General features: G+C 36.5%; 1 protein-coding gene across 1 annotated transcript in view; it reads left to right on the top strand.

Annotated features, from left to right (window-relative positions):
• Positions 1-16,696, top strand: part of stk32a (serine/threonine kinase 32A) — a 59,922-nt gene that overhangs the window by 2,223 nt on the left and 41,003 nt on the right. Inside the window, exons 2-4 of the mRNA XM_016247665.1 lie at positions 1,198-1,338; positions 6,844-6,899; positions 7,614-7,765. Of these exons, the coding sequence (XP_016103151.1) occupies positions 1,287-1,338; positions 6,844-6,899; positions 7,614-7,765 (260 nt within the window). The 5' untranslated portion in view covers positions 1,198-1,286. The remainder of the gene's footprint in view (positions 1-1,197; positions 1,339-6,843; positions 6,900-7,613; positions 7,766-16,696) is intronic.

Below are 16,696 nucleotides of genomic sequence, written 5' to 3' on the forward strand. Positions count from 1 at the left end.
AAACCATGATACTGCCACATGATCTCTAGCAAACTGCAGACGGCCAGCGATGCTCTTTTTGGACAGCAGTGGCTTTCTCTTTGCGACTCTGTCATGCACACCATGGTTGTTCAGTTGTTCTCCTGACGGTGGACTCGTGAACATTAACATCAGCCAATGTGAGAAAAGCCTTTAGTTGCTTAGAAATCACCCTGGGTTTCTTTACAACCTCACAGACTTTTACACATCTTGCTTTTGGAGTGATCTTTGTTGGTCAACCAAATTTCCTCCATTTGTACTCAATCTGTCTGACTGTGAATTTGTGGAGCCCAAACTCTTTAGAGATGGTTTTGAAACCTTTTCCAGCCTGATGAGAAACAGCAACTCTTTTTCTGAGCTCCTCGGAGATCTCCTTTGGTTCACTTCCACAAACACGATCAGACTTTGATAGATCCCTGTTCTTTAAATAAAACAGGGCACACACTGACACCCGAAACACCTCTGAACAGATGCACTCTTAATTTCACCTTCAAATTAACTGCTAATCTTAGAGATTCACACATTTTTGCCACTCACAGATATGTAATATTAGATAATTTTTCTCTATAAATATATGACAAAGTATATATTTTTGTCTAATTTGTTTGATTGGATTCTCTTTGTCAACTTTCAGGACTTGTGTGAAAATCTGATAATCTTTTGGGTCATATTTATAGGGTTCACAAACTTTCATGCAGCACTGTATATTTCATTATACATTATATATATATATATATATAGTGTGGCAGTATTGTGTTCACTCGCTTATCCAACAAATACAGCAAAGCATTTGGGAGGACGATAATTACTGTAACTTAAGACAGATTTGATCTACCCTGAAAAAAAAATTTAACATCTAAATTAACTGGTTTTATTTCAATAAAATAAAACGTAGCATCACTGAATCAACCTGAATCACTACATGACTTTATACCAACAAAACACATTTTTATTGTTGAATGAGGTAAGTATTGCTCTTTAAAGTAAAGTTTCACAATACAAAACCACTGCTAGAGAAAACAAGCATTTGTGGAATTGGACTTTTGAGTCAAAATCTCAGCCCAAGTGAGAACCAGAACCAAGGTTTTCCTGACATGCATGTAATGCAAACACTATAATGTAAAGTGTGACAATATTTGATTTTCATTACACTCACACTCCACTCTGTCTCTGTCACAGGTCGTTCTTCGACAGAGGAATATATCCTTGTTAACAAACACAGGGGATGTTTCCATTTTAAACCGGAGCTCTTCACCTCTTCAGAAGTCATGGGACTCGGTCAGTCCAGCAGGACATCGGTCACTGATGACCCAGAGGAGGGTAAGTGTGTTCTTGAAAAGCAAAACAAGCTGTTCCAGTTCATATAGTTGGACAGAGGGCCCAAATTCATAACACATTAAAATGAACTGAATTTTCATTTAAAGGTCCCATGGCATGAAAATGTCACTTTATGAGGTTTTTTAACATTCTCAACTCAAATTAATAACTGTTAGGATGCTTTATTTAAACATGTGGATAGTGTGAATGAAGTGTCATTATTTGAATGTTAAAATACTGAAACTGTTCTTATCAGAAGATTCATTTGAGCATCCCAATAGCATGAGTTTGTGAAAGACTATCTATTTGAGCGACCAATGGCAGACAGTGTTGAGGAAGGACAAAATATGCCACAAATTCAATTCTGAAATCATTTACTTGCCCCATGTTGTTCAAAAGCTCATATTGAGAAACTCAGCAGAATGTTTGAGCTGCTCTTTTCCGTACAGTGAAAGGATACAATGACAAGGCACGGTCAACCTCTAAAAAGGACAAAAAGCACCATTTATTATAATATAATTGAGATAATCCACAGCTAGGTGTGCATTCAATGATTAAATGAGGTGTGCATTCAATGATTTTAATGCACAATGTGGAGGCAAAGAACCGCAAAGCAGAGTGCATTAAATGGTGGCGCATTAATACAGAACGGTGATTAAACTGACTGGAACTACCTGTGCGTTAAACAGACAGACCATGGTATAAGAGTGGTATGCATTCCAAGTCTTCTCAATGTAAACAACAGTTTTTTTGTGTAAGAAAGACAATAAAATTAAAATTGATAATCTCCACCTTCGTAAAAATGTGTATTGTAGCCATGTACGGTCACAAAGGTTTTAATGTAAGTCAAATGTAGTTATGTACTGTGGCTTAATTAATAATTCTGACAAAACAGTCAATGGCAATTTCTTTTGCTTTAGGAATATATGAGATTGCTTACTTTCAAACAGGATTTTTCCAAAGTAAACCCATACAACAAGATCCATAGCTGTTGACTGCAGAAAGTCATTTATTGTGGTTCTCATAAATCTGTCTGTGTGCGCAGGTGGGTCTAAAAATTTACAGCCCAGATTCCAATATACCTGTGCATGTGTGTGTGTGTGTGTGTGTGTATGAGTCAAAGAAAGAGATGGGCCGTCACAAGTACAGTTATAGCAATAGCCAATTGGCCTATTTTACAAGGTAATCATGTATACGGCTATACAACAGAGCTCACAGTGACTGATAAACCGAAAAATCTTTAAACTAGATTTTTACATATCTTGAAGAAAATGGTGCTACATGTGAAAATAACCTTCACATTGTAGGTGCGTTGTGTGTATAGAATGTTTGTCAATCCGATACAAAATTAGTTTTTAGCCAAAACAAAACAAAATAAAATGCATTAAACCAAATCCAAAACATGTTTGAACAGCCGGGGGAAAAAATGCATGAAACCAAATTCAAAACATGTCTGAACAGCCAAAAATAAATAAATGAATAAATAAATAAAAAATAAAAAAATGCATGAAACAAATCAAATTCAAAACATCCCTGAACTGTCAAAACAAAACAAAAACGCATGAAACCAAATCCAAAACATGTCCATATGTAAAAATCCAATTAAAATCTGATTTAATCGTGTAGTTTGCTGTGACACAAAAAAATATAATAAACAGAATACTCAATAATACAAAATGTTACGAAGTATGAGATTAAATAATCTATAAATCACTAATTTTGGCAACAGAAGTACCACTGTACAACAGCGACAAGAGTGAATAAAGCTTCAGCGGGTCAGATGCTTCAGACTGCTTCAGACTAATAAACAACACGCCCACCCAGACATGATCCATTTTGTCAAGTAAAATACAATTATATTAAACAGAAAATGATTGTTGAGTGATTTCATTTTCACATCACGCTGACTATCATAACACCTCTGCTGTTTACAGAGGATTTGATCACTTATAGTCTTATTATATTCTGTTGCTCATGCTCAATGCTTAAACTCTACTGGGACCCGTTTTATAGTTTGCCATGTGAAAATATGCAAGTCAGATTGCTTAGAAAAGTAATTGCACAAGACGCAGGACTCGAGGTATCACTTATGTCCTTACCAAGCAAAACTAATGATTAAACAGTATTGATGGAGAGAAAAACATTACTGCTGTGCATGTGTGGGTTTATGGAGGTCTTATATTTGAGGGAGAGCGTGATTAGCTCTTTATTAAGAGTTTGAGATCTTCAGGCAGCATTTGATTTTTTTGTAGCCTTAATTTGGTCATTGTTATTGACTTTGTGGTAGGCGTTTCCCGTTAGAGATGGGGCATTTACTATTTAGGACATGCTTATGACCCCTCTGGAAGTCACTGCGGAAAAGGGTGTCAGCGTTCTCTAAGTGGCTGTCCTAGATCGTTTGCCCACACGCACTCGATAGGTCACCGATTCTTCAGATATGGGACAAAACATGACCCTCAAATGTACTTTACTTTTTAAAATAGCACTGCATTTAAATAGCTCAGCGTTTGCGCTTTGAAGTTTATCAGTGCAGAGTTCTTTAAAAGTACCATTTATTTTATCTCTATTTTATGAAAACTGTGACGTCTGCATTCACAAAACAACCTTTCCTCAGACCGTAATTCAATACTTTGTATACATTAAATATAGAAAATGTAAAAAAACAGAAAGAAATATAAATATGTACAGATGCACTACATACTACATTCCTACAAATGTCCAAACAAAAGGAAGAGTTACATTTTAATACATTTCCATTTTCTTTGTATTGCTTTACAGATGTGTCCCTTTGGTGAACACTTTTTTTTGTAAACATTTTCAGATATTTCTAAAAACATTTATGATATGCTTTATAAGTTCAATTATTCATATATAATATAGATTTGTAGAATACATAATATGCAAAAAAATATATTTTGAGTTTTTTATGTATATATATATATACATACATACACACACACACATTAGTGCTGTCAAATCGATTAATCGCATCTAAAATAAAAGTTTGGGTAACACTTTATTTTAGGGTCTCTTAACTAGTTGCTTATTAGCATGCATATTATATAATATTAGCCATTTATTAGTACTAATTAAGCACATATTAATGCCTTTTTCTACATCCCTAATCCTACCCTAAACCTAAACTTAACAACTGCCTTACTAACTATTAATAAGCAGCAAATTAGGAGTTTATTGAGGCAAAAGGCGTAGTTAACAGACACGAGACGCGACTCGTTCACAGGACAGACAGTGAGTTTGGCTGCATTAGATGAGGAGTGAGATTTAGCTCAAATGTCTTCTGGTCCAAACCAAACACATCATGCATTAATTTTGTGGACTGCACACCAGTTTAAATCAGATGAGCTACTTCATAAAGAAATTTAAATCTGCTGTCAGCTGCTCATTAGAATAATTGTCCTTGGGAATAAAAAGAGATTGAATATGTTCTGTTCTCTAATATGGTGTTTACTGTTATACTCGAATATACTGTTATTGTTATACTTTATGTCCTTTTTGGAGCTAGACATTTATGCTAACTATTAATAAGCAGCAAATTAGGAGTTTATTGAGGCAAAAGTCGTAGTTAACAGACACGAGACGCGACTCGTTCACAGGACAGACAGTGAGTTTGGCTGCATTAGATGAGGAGTGAGATTCAGCTCAAATGTCTTCTGGTCCAAACCAAACACATCATGCATTAATTTTGTGGACTGCACACCAGTTTAAATCAGATGAGCTACTTCATAAAGAAATTTAAATCTGCTGTCAGCTGCTCATTAGAATAATTGTCCTTGGGAATAAAAAGAGATTGAATATGTTCTGTTCTCTAATATGGTGTTTACTGTTATACTCGAATATACTGTTATTGTTATACTTTATGTCCTTTTTGGAGCTAGACATTTATGGACCCCATTGAATGTGTGTGTGTGAGAGAGAGAGAGAGAGAGTGTGTGTGTGAGTGAGAGAGTGAGTGAGTGAGTGAGTGAGTGTGTGTGTGTGAGTGAGTGAGAGAGAGAGTGTGTGTGTGTGTGTGCGTGTGTGTGTGTGTGTGTGTGTGTGAGAGAGAGAGAGAGAGAGTGTGTGTGTGAGTGAGAGAGTGAGTGAGTGAGTGAGTGAGTGTGTGTGTGTGAGTGAGTGAGAGAGAGAGTGTGTGTGTGTGTGTGCGTGTGTGTGTGTGTGTGTGTGTGTGAGAGAGAGAGAGAGAGAGTGTGTGTGTGAGTGAGAGAGTGAGTGAGTGAGTGAGTGAGTGTGTGTGTGTGAGTGAGTGAGAGAGAGAGTGTGTGTGTGTGTGTGCGTGTGTGTGTGTGTGTGTGTGTGTGAGAGAGAGAGAGAGAGAGTGTGTGTGTGAGTGAGAGAGTGAGTGAGTGAGTGAGTGAGTGTGTGTGTGTGAGTGAGTGAGAGAGAGAGTGTGTGTGTGTGTGTGCGTGTGTGTGTGTGTGTGTGTGTGTGAGAGAGAGAGAGAGAGAGTGTGTGTGTGAGTGAGAGAGTGAGTGAGTGAGTGAGTGAGTGTGTGTGTGTGAGTGAGTGAGAGAGAGAGTGTGTGTGTGTGTGTGCGTGTGTGTGTGTGTGTGTGTGTGTGAGAGAGAGAGAGAGAGAGTGTGTGTGTGAGTGAGAGAGTGAGTGAGTGAGTGAGTGAGTGTGTGTGTGTGAGTGAGTGAGAGAGAGAGTGTGTGTGTGTGTGTGCGTGTGTGTGTGTGTGTGTGTGTGTGAGAGAGAGAGAGAGAGAGTGTGTGTGTGAGTGAGAGAGTGAGTGAGTGAGTGAGTGAGTGTGTGTGTGTGAGTGAGTGAGAGAGAGAGTGTGTGTGTGTGTGTGCGTGTGTGTGTGTGTGTGTGTGTGTGAGAGAGAGAGAGAGAGAGTGTGTGTGTGAGTGAGAGAGTGAGTGAGTGAGTGAGTGAGTGTGTGTGTGTGAGTGAGTGAGAGAGAGAGTGTGTGTGTGTGTGTGCGTGTGTGTGTGTGTGTGTGTGTGTGAGAGAGAGAGAGAGAGAGTGTGTGTGTGAGTGAGAGAGTGAGTGAGTGAGTGAGTGAGTGTGTGTGTGTGAGTGAGTGAGAGAGAGAGTGTGTGTGTGTGTGTGCGTGTGTGTGTGTGTGTGTGTGTGTGAGAGAGAGAGAGAGAGAGTGTGTGTGTGAGTGAGAGAGTGAGTGAGTGAGTGAGTGAGTGTGTGTGTGTGAGTGAGTGAGAGAGAGAGTGTGTGTGTGTGTGTGCGTGTGTGTGTGTGTGTGTGTGTGTGAGAGAGAGAGAGAGAGAGTGTGTGTGTGAGTGAGAGAGTGAGTGAGTGAGTGAGTGAGTGTGTGTGTGTGAGTGAGTGAGAGAGAGAGTGTGTGTGTGTGTGTGCGTGTGTGTGTGTGTGTGTGTGTGTGAGTGAGAGAGTGAGTGAGTGAGTGAGTGAGTGTGTGTGTGTGTGTGTGTCCTACAGAAGAAAAAAATGATTATACTGCAATGCACTGACTGTTATATTACATTAGTGTAATATACTGTACACTAATATATATTTATTGTCTCCCCACAGTCAACTTTGACCACTTTCAGATCTTGAGAGCCATTGGTAAAGGCAGTTTTGGCAAAGTAAGTTTTGCTTTATATTTGCTAGAAAAACAAAACAAAACAAAGTGAATCGCCAGTCACCTTCATTGATTGAGCTTAAAACATTGATACTGTAGATTAAGACCTCATCTGATAGATTCAATTAACTCAAGAATAAGTTCTTCAGTTGGATGGTTAATTACTACTATATTGACACTATAGTATGGCAAGCCAACTGTTAATGTCAATTAATGCCCAATATAAAATATGTTTAAATTCTATAGCCAATATTTTTTATTCTGGGATTCTTTGTTGACTCTCCAGTAGAGATTTTGGAAGTAAAAACTCCATTCATTTTCTCCATAGGGAAAAGGACTTTTAAAGATAACTTATAAACCTTTAAAAACAGACTTACTGTGAGCTCTGAAGTTGTTAATAAATGTCATATGCCTTTGTTGAATGAATAATGCAAAGTTTGCATTATTTCAAATTATTTTTTTAAATAATCGCGTGAAATGGCAGAAATATTTATGAAAAACTACATTACCCATGATGCTGTTCAGAAATTCCACCAATCAGACAGGTGTGGCCAGCAAAAATATTTAAATACTTATTTATTTTTCCCTTACATCCCTATGGGAAAAATAAATGGAAAAAATACTTATGTAACCAACTCCACTTAAAAACTGAGAGCCCACTTTCTTAGCAACTTTCAGATAAAAAAATAAAAAATCTCATACTATTTTTTTTCTTCAGGTGTGCATTGTCCAGAAAAAGGACACAAAGAAAATGTACGCCATGAAGTATATGAACAAACTCAAGTGCGTGGAGCGCAATGAAGTGCGCAATGTCTTCAAAGAGCTCCAGATCATGCAGAACCTAGAGCACCCGTTCCTGGTCAATTTCTGGTGAGTTTCATTAAGTCATTAAAGGGTTAGTTCACCCAAAAATGTTAGGCCCCGTTCTACTCAACCCCGAGGCATCCTAGGTGTATATGACTTTCTTTTTCAGACGAATCCAGTCGGAGTTATATTAAAACATGTCTTTGATCTTTCAAGCTGTTTAATGCCACTCAGCGGGTGTTGCATGCATCAGTCCAAAAGAAGTTAAATAAAAATCGCCCATCCATAAAAAAGAAGTGTCTCACACGGCTCCGGGGGGTGAACAAATGTAAGAAAAATATCCATATTCAAAACGTAATAATCACTTTAATGTAGCTTGTGCCAACAGTTATACACAGAAGCAGCTCTGGGAGCATGACGTATGAGGTCAGTGCTGCGCATGCGCCGGTGAGCCTCGTGAAAACCAATGTTTGTTTACAGGAGCAAAGGAAGCAAAGTTTTCTTACTTTAGCAAAGGAAAACCAGTCTCCTCTTGGCGAAATCCTCCGACATTCTTCTTTGCAAATCTTTGTTTTGTACTTCTAATTCTTGACCGTTGTTTTGTTTTGATCTCTTCGCTGCGCTTCTGCGTTCATCACTTCTGAGCGGCGCATGCGCAGCACTGACCTCATACGTCATCCGCCCGGAGCTGCTTCTGTTTACAACAGTGAGCGTAAGCTAGTTCAAAGTTTTGAATATGGATATTTGTCTTACAAAAACGCATCGATTCGTTACAGAAGGCCTTTGTTCACCCCACGGAGCCGTGTGAGACACTTTTTTTATGGATGGGCGCTTTTTATTTAACTTCTTTTGGACTGAAGCAATGCAACACCCGCTGAGAAGCATTAAACAGCTTGAAAGATCAAAGACATTTTTTTATATAACTCCGACTGGATTCGTCTGAAAAAGAAAGTCATATACACCTAGGATGCCTCGGGGTTGAGTAGAACGGGGCCTAACATTTTTGGGTGAACTAACCCTTTAATGACTTAATGAAACTCACCAGAAATTGACCAGGAACGGGTGCTCTAGGTTCTGCATGATCTGGAGCTCTTTGAAGACATTGCGCACTTCATTGAAACCGTGGTTAATTTATGATTACCATGGTGTAACTACAATAAGCATGTTTTTTTATTTGTAGTAAAACCATGGTTTTTCGTCCGTCTAAAATCCCAAACTTTAAAATGGTTTCAAACTTCAAGCTTTCACAACTAATTCTCGAGCCAACCTAAAGTTTGTCTTGACGAACGTTTTTGTCTAGTTTACTACTTCTGTACAATTTAGGAAAGTGTTTGAATCATCTGCTTATTAAAGGTACATAGCAGTTCTGAATCAAACTAATATTTTGTCTTTGTGTTCGAAAAAATTGCGCCCGAGAAATCTGTAGTTCAGCTTTCAGTAAGTTGGGAGACGGGGCGTAAAATTGGTAACAGTTGAAGCATGACATTTAGAGTCGGATATGGGACAAAACAGTTCGACAAAACAGCTCAAATCTGTTAAAATAGCAAGGTTGCATCAGCAAATGTTTTTCTATCACTTTGCACATTTAAATTCTGAAACGCTGCAATACGTACCTGAAGCAACGTGTCACGGTCAAGTACTGAACACAGGTTTTAGTGCCACTCACTGGACATTTCACGGTGAAACTTGCAATAAGGTACGAGATCACTTTGGTTTTACGGCACGCTGCACAATATAATTTAGAATCAATTCCAAACGACACCAAAAAATGCTTCAAATATTATGACATAGGGGTGTGCGATATTGACAAAAAATGATATCTCGATATTTTCTGGGATTTTATCGATAACGATAATTAGACGATATTTTGCTGAGTGTGTTATTGTGCTGGTATCTTAAGGACTGCCGAAGACAGCTGACTCCTAAAGTTTTTAATATTCTTCATATTCTGTGTGGTCGTCAGTTCATACTGATAGAAATTAATCTTTTCCAATAAGTTTAAACTGATTTTTGCATTTTATGGGCATTTTTACCTTTATAAAGCCATTTTTTCCTAAAAGTGTCCATTATCTTTTGAGTCAAATTATTACATTTAATCAGGGAATTAGAATAATAAGACATTTGGGCTGTTACCAAGCAAATTAAATCAACATAGAAGCTGCATCTGAAGTGGCGTTTAGATACACACATGTATTTTGTTTAATGCAAGACATGAATGCATTTAACCTGCAATTACAAATGCATAAATAATGTTTTGATATATTAAACATAAAACGTTGAATACTGATATTTGAAATGATTTAAAACATGAAAAAAATCAAAAAGAAAAGAAAGAAAAAGCCGAAATTTGAAATTGAAACCGCCATTGAATCATCTGCTTATTAAAGGTACATAGGAATCAAACTAATATTTTGTCTTTGTGTTCGTAAAATTTTGCCCGAGAAATCTGTAGTTCAGCTTTCAGTAAGTTGGGAGACGGGGCGTAAAATTGGTAACAGTTGAAGCATGAAATTTAGAGTCGGATATGGGACAAAACAGTTCGACAAAACAGCTCAAATCTGTTAAAATAGCAAGGTTGCATCAGCAAATGTTTTTCTATCACTTTGCACATTTAAATTCTGAAACGCTGCAATACGTACCTGAAGCAACGTGTCACGGTCAAGTACTGAACACAGTTCTGAATCAAACTAATATTTTGTCTTTGTGTTCGAAAAAATTGCGCCCGAGAAATCTGTAGTTCAGCTTTCAGTAAGTTGGGAGACGGGGCGTAAAATTGGTAACAGTTGAAGCATGACATTTAGAGTCGGATATGGGACAAAACAGTTCGACAAAACAGCTCAAATCTGTTAAAATAGCAAGGTTGCATCAGCAAATGTTTTTCTATCACTTTGCACATTTAAATTCTGAAACGCTGCAATACGTACCTGAAGCAACGTGTCACGGTCAAGTACTGAACACAGGTTTTAGTGCCACTCACTGGACATTTCACGGTGAAACTTGCAATAAGGTACGAGATCACTTTGGTTTTACGGCACGCTGCACAATATAATTTAGAATCAATTCCAAACGACACCAAAAAATGCTTCAAATATTATGACATAGGGGTGTGCGATATTGACAAAAAATGATATCTCGATATTTTCTGGGATTTTATCGATAACGATAATTAGACGATATTTTGCTGAGTGTGTTATTGTGCTGGTATCTTAAGGACTGCCGAAGACAGCTGACTCCTAAAGTTTTTAATATTCTTCATATTCTGTGTGGTCGTCAGTTCATACTGATAGAAATTAATCTTTTCCAATAAGTTTAAACTGATTTTTGCATTTTATGGGCATTTTTACCTTTATAAAGCCATTTTTTCCTAAAAGTGTCCATTATCTTTTGAGTCAAATTATTACATTTAATCAGGGAATTAGAATAATAAGACATTTGGGCTGTTACCAAGCAAATTAAATCAACATAGAAGCTGCATCTGAAGTGGCGTTTAGATACACACATGTATTTTGTTTAATGCAAGACATGAATGCATTTAACCTGCAATTACAAATGCATAAATAATGTTTTGATATATTAAACATAAAACGTTGAATACTGATATTTGAAATGATTTAAAACATGAAAAAAATCAAAAAGAAAAGAAAGAAAAAGCCGAAATTTGAAATTGAAACCGCCAGCAGGTGGCAGCAAATCACTGTTAATAAGTGAGTCATTGCGATTAACCCGAATCATTTAAACGGTTGATTCATTCAGGAACGAAACACCAATGAATATGTTGCTCAGAGATGCAGAACAGCGCTGTGGCTGTATTCGGAACGATTTTTGTTGGTGAAATAGAGCAAAAACAAGCAATATGGTGTCTAAAACGTAAGTCTCTTAATTAACTTATTGTTTATTGAATTCAATGTCACATTTGTAATCAGGGTATTTTCTGGAGAAAAACGGCACTCTTCGTGTGAAATTGAATAACTATATGAAGTGGTATAAATATATAAATTTTCTGCCATCATGTCTTGAATTTGTGATCATTCTAAATGCATTTTAATAGCCTGAATCATGCAGTGAAAGAACGCACACTAAATGCGCACACGCACTAGTCTAGACTTCACGTAATGTATGCGTGCGCTCTGTAGGGGTGTTTTGAATGGTTTTTGCAAAATACTCGATAATGTCAAATCGCACATCGTTAAAACGACAATTACGATATTATCGCAGACGATATATATCGCACACCCCTATTATGACACACGTCTTGTTTTCTTTATCAGACTTCACTGAAGCATACAGGAACACAAACCATCATCCTCATCAGTATGTGAGGCAGGAATGACTACATTGCAAATGATTAAATCAATACCAGTGCAGTTTTTAATAACAAATTTATTAATAAGCATAAATGCCCCACAGCAGAGAAGAGAAAACAGCCCTCTCTAAATAATAGCCGTGCCGCATGGGACGATAAATGTGAAAAGAATGGCTGGGGAATGGTAATGTGCTGGCAGTTTGAGACGGAGGTGAGCGCTGTGCATGTTCCTCTGCAGTGCTGCGGATGCGTGTGAGGTCTGCTGGACCGAAAGAGGCACTCAAGGTCAGATGGGAGAGACATCAAGCTACTGTTCTCCTCTCTATCTCGCTCTGGTGTTTCACTGACTCTTTCTCTGGGACATTTTGTCAGCTGGAATCTTGTTCATGCAGCTATCGACAAAGAACAAAATTATTATAGTCAGAATTCTTTGACAAACATAGAATGATTAAACATTGATCTGGTCTGAAATTGTTTACAGTAGGATCAATCAACTCGTGTTTAAAAACAAAAAACAAAACTGCATTTCCAAAAAAAAGGTATTCAGGTTGCAAACGACTCATATATATATATATATATATATATACACCAAGGAAATGCAGCATATATATATTAGTGCTGTCAAACAATTAATCGTGATTAATCGCATTCAAAAATAAAAGATTTTGTTTATATAATATATGTGTGTGTGCTGTGTATATTTATTATGTATATATAAATACACAAACTTACATGTATATATTTAAAAATATATTTATACACACATATACATATATACACATATATATATATTTTTTTATATATAATCAAAACATTTTTCTTGAATATATACACATGTATGTTTGTATGTTTATATATACATAATAAATATACACAGTACACACACATATATTATATAAACAAAATATTTAATTTTGGATGTGATTAATCATAGTATTTATTGCACTGCCTAATTCTATTAAAAAATATATATAAATAAAAATCTGAATTACAAAATATATGGATAACTTAAAGGGGGTAAAGGGCACTTAAAGGGACAGTTCACCAAAAAATGAAAAAATCTGTTATAATTTACGCACCTGAAAAACAAATCTGTTTTTTTCTTGTATGAGATATTTTGAAGAATGCTGGTAACCAAACAAGTAACCGTAGTCATCGATTTCCATAGTATTTTTTCCAAAACTTGGAAGTCAATGGCTACCGGCAACTGTTTGTTTACCAACATTCTTCAGAATATCTCCTTTGGTGCTCAACAGAGGAAAGAAATTGTCAGACTCAGTAAACTCCTAATTTGCTGCTTATTAATAATTAGTAAGGCAATTGTTAGTTAAGGTATGGGGTGTATTAAGGGATCTAAAATATGCTCATGCAGAATAAGACATTAATATGTGCTTTATAAGTACTAATAAACAGCCAATATGCTAGTAATATGCATGCTAATAAGCAACTAGTTGATAGTAAGAATTGGTTCTTAAACTAAAGTGTTATCAAAGAAACTCATACAGTAAATATTACGGATGGTAAGATTCACCAATTCGCACTGTTTGACAATATTTTGTGGTCAAATGAAACCAAAATCCATCCATCCATCAGTTTGAAAAAGTTTCCCCGGAAATAGGCCTACTTCCCTATTTCATGCAATCGTTTTCCTTACAAATTGTATTATCAGCATAACAATTTGAGTAAATGTAGCTGTGTAAAGGTAGGGAATGATGCCTTCCTTCTAGAACAATGCGCATTTATGTTTAAATTGTAACATAAATGGTCATGTTTACACAATTCTCATTTCTTTATCACAAAACGATAAACCTGGCACCGTTTTGGAGAGAAATGGACTCTTTTTAATCTCTCTCTTTAACCCATTTCATGGTGTGAGATGAACTCTCGTATGAGTTTCTAATGGTTGGTTTGTATTCTTTGCACTGTTCTAAACATTAATATTTTATGTGCAGCAGTAGCATTCTCTGGCTCAGCGACCTTACACCTGCTTTTAAATCTATTTTTAAAGAATATGATTTAAATGGTGATAAGTGGGTAACACTATTTTAGGGTCTCTTAACTAGTTGCTTATTAGCATGCATATTACTAGAATATTAGCCATTTATTAGTACTAATTAAGCACATATTAATGTCTTATTCTACATGACCTTATTCTACATCCCTAATCCTACCCAATACCTAAACTTAACAACTACTAACTATTAATAAGCAGCAAATTAGGACTTTATTGAGGGAAAAGTCGTAGTTAATAGTGAATAAGTGTTCCCTGTTCTAAAGTGTTACCGATACATGAGATAATGAGCTTGTTAATGTTTACTATAATGTACTTATTAAACAGTATCTAATGATTAACAGATCATTATTTCATGTAAATAATCATGCCTACAAATGTCATTCAACATTTAAAAAGTATTTTCTTGAAAAATAGATGTGTTTTCTCCTGTTTATGTATGTTTAAAGGAATACCCTGTTTAATGATATACAGTATACTAATATAAGCGTAATATAAGTGTACAAAAAATGTTTTGCCTCCAAATTACATTGTGCCTGATGTCTTTAGTAAGCATTTAGATAAACTAACTACACTAGCACTCTTTTCACAAACTTTGTTACTGCAGCTAAAAGTCCAATGCCCATAAAGATACAAAAATAATAGTAAACGTTATAGATTTCATGTGGTCTTGATTTGGGTGTGTACAGCGGGCATTTAAATTTAAAGGTTAGTAAACATAGTCAACTTTAATCAAATGAAATGTAATTTCCCAACTACAAAATTGTGGCCAGTGAAAATGCTGAGTGGCTAACTTTAGAAAACCACAGTCAAGCAAGTCAAGCCCTGGGAACGATGTATCTTTGGAGAAGTTTACTAGTTAGTCGCGACTCTTTCCCAAAACCATGGTAATTTCACCACACATCCGTCATTTGAACCATGTTTTTCCAACAATACATTTAATGCCATCACACTGGTGGTGGAGTGATGATAATGTCAGATTATTGCTGTAAATAATGCACTCTAATTCTCTTGACAAACTAAAAGGCGTGGAACTGCATGCTAGCTTCTTTATTTTGCTCAAGAGCATCATTTATTTAAATCCATGTGTCTTACTAACAAGAAACTATGCTATTAACCACAGGACGAGAGTTTGCGATGCTGTTTGCGAATGTTCGTTGCAACTATGGTTTCAGGAAACACAGAACCATAGAACTATGTTGGTTGTGATATAATTTGCAGCCATAGTTTTCATCATTAACCACTGCAGTCAAATAATCGGCAGTAGACAGCTGTTTCAAATATTTCTCTGTGCAGCATTCAGATATAACACCAGCACTACAACTTAAAAAGACTATTACTTTTAATGAGATGTAGACAGGCTCCACTCCGATGGCCAGCTTGGGACTGCAGCCTTCTTTATATTTAAAGAGAAGTGCTCTCACGCTACTTTCTGTCTCACGTGGAGTGCGTTTCCCTGAAGCTCTTCTGCTTGTGAACATCAGGTTTGTGGCGAACGTTGAACTCTCTTCTCCTGATGCCTGAGTGTCCAAAACAAGAGAATACTATTTATCCTGCAGTTTTCTCATCTGAAAGCCATTGCACTTTTTTAGCACGCATGTGTAGACGTATTCTGAGGTCGAATAATGTTGCATTTTGCCATTAGCATGGTTCTCAGAAGCCCCAGATGCACTCAAGGTGAATCAATCTTTTGTCACCAGTGTGCTTGTACAGGAATTATAGCTTGACGAAGTGGGCTCACATCTTACGCTTTCTCAGCACCACGCTGTAATTTGGTCTCTCTTTGACAGGGGCCGCTGAGCAGGCATTGTCAACGGACAAATAAAGCCTGCCAATCAAAGCGCAGTTTAAAATCGATGTGACACGGCTCACGGTGGCATCTTAAGCACGTTTTCCTTGTCATCAGTAATTTATTAGATGTGTTCTTCTGCAGGATGCCCTCAAATACGAATCACACACACACACACACGGAGCAGTGGGCAGAGATTTCTGCCGGTACGAGACTCAACCCCACAACCTTTGGGTTACGAGTCCGACTCTCTAACCATTTGGCCACGACTTCCCCCCACGACTAAAAACTTAAATGTATTTTGTCAACATTTTCAGTATTTTTAGTATTAAAACTAAATCTAAATCAAATAAAGCTATAAACTAAAACTACAGTATGTGTATGATTAGGCAAGTCTGATGATATTCTGATAATATTTTTTCCAAGCATATTTTATCAATTCCAAATTACATGAATTTTAATGACTACTATTAATTTAGTATAAAATCATTTGCAAGTGATATAGAATTGTTTACGAGGGCAGGAAGTACACAACTTTTACAGATGTAAAATAATCATACTCTTTCAGATGTATGTATTTATTACAGTAAGCAGGTTTTCTTTTACAGGTATATAAATAGGCCAAAATGAATATTTTATTCAGCAAGGATGTGTTAAATTGATAAAAAGTGATTGTTAGGAAATATTTCTATTTTGAATCAATGCTGTTCTTTTGAACTTTTTATGCATCAAAGAATCCTGAAAAAAGTATCACAGGCTCCAAAAAAATATGAAGCAGCAAAAACGTTTCCAACATTGATAATAAATCAGCATATTAGAATGATTTCTGAAGATCATGTGACACTGAAGACTGGAGTAATGATGCTGATGAAAAATCAGCTTTGATCACAACAA

This window comes from Sinocyclocheilus grahami, unplaced genomic scaffold, assembly GCF_001515645.1.
Source record: "Sinocyclocheilus grahami isolate Dianchi unplaced genomic scaffold, SAMN03320097.WGS_v1.1 scaffold847.1, whole genome shotgun sequence".
Lineage (NCBI taxonomy): Eukaryota > Metazoa > Chordata > Actinopteri > Cypriniformes > Cyprinidae > Sinocyclocheilus > Sinocyclocheilus grahami.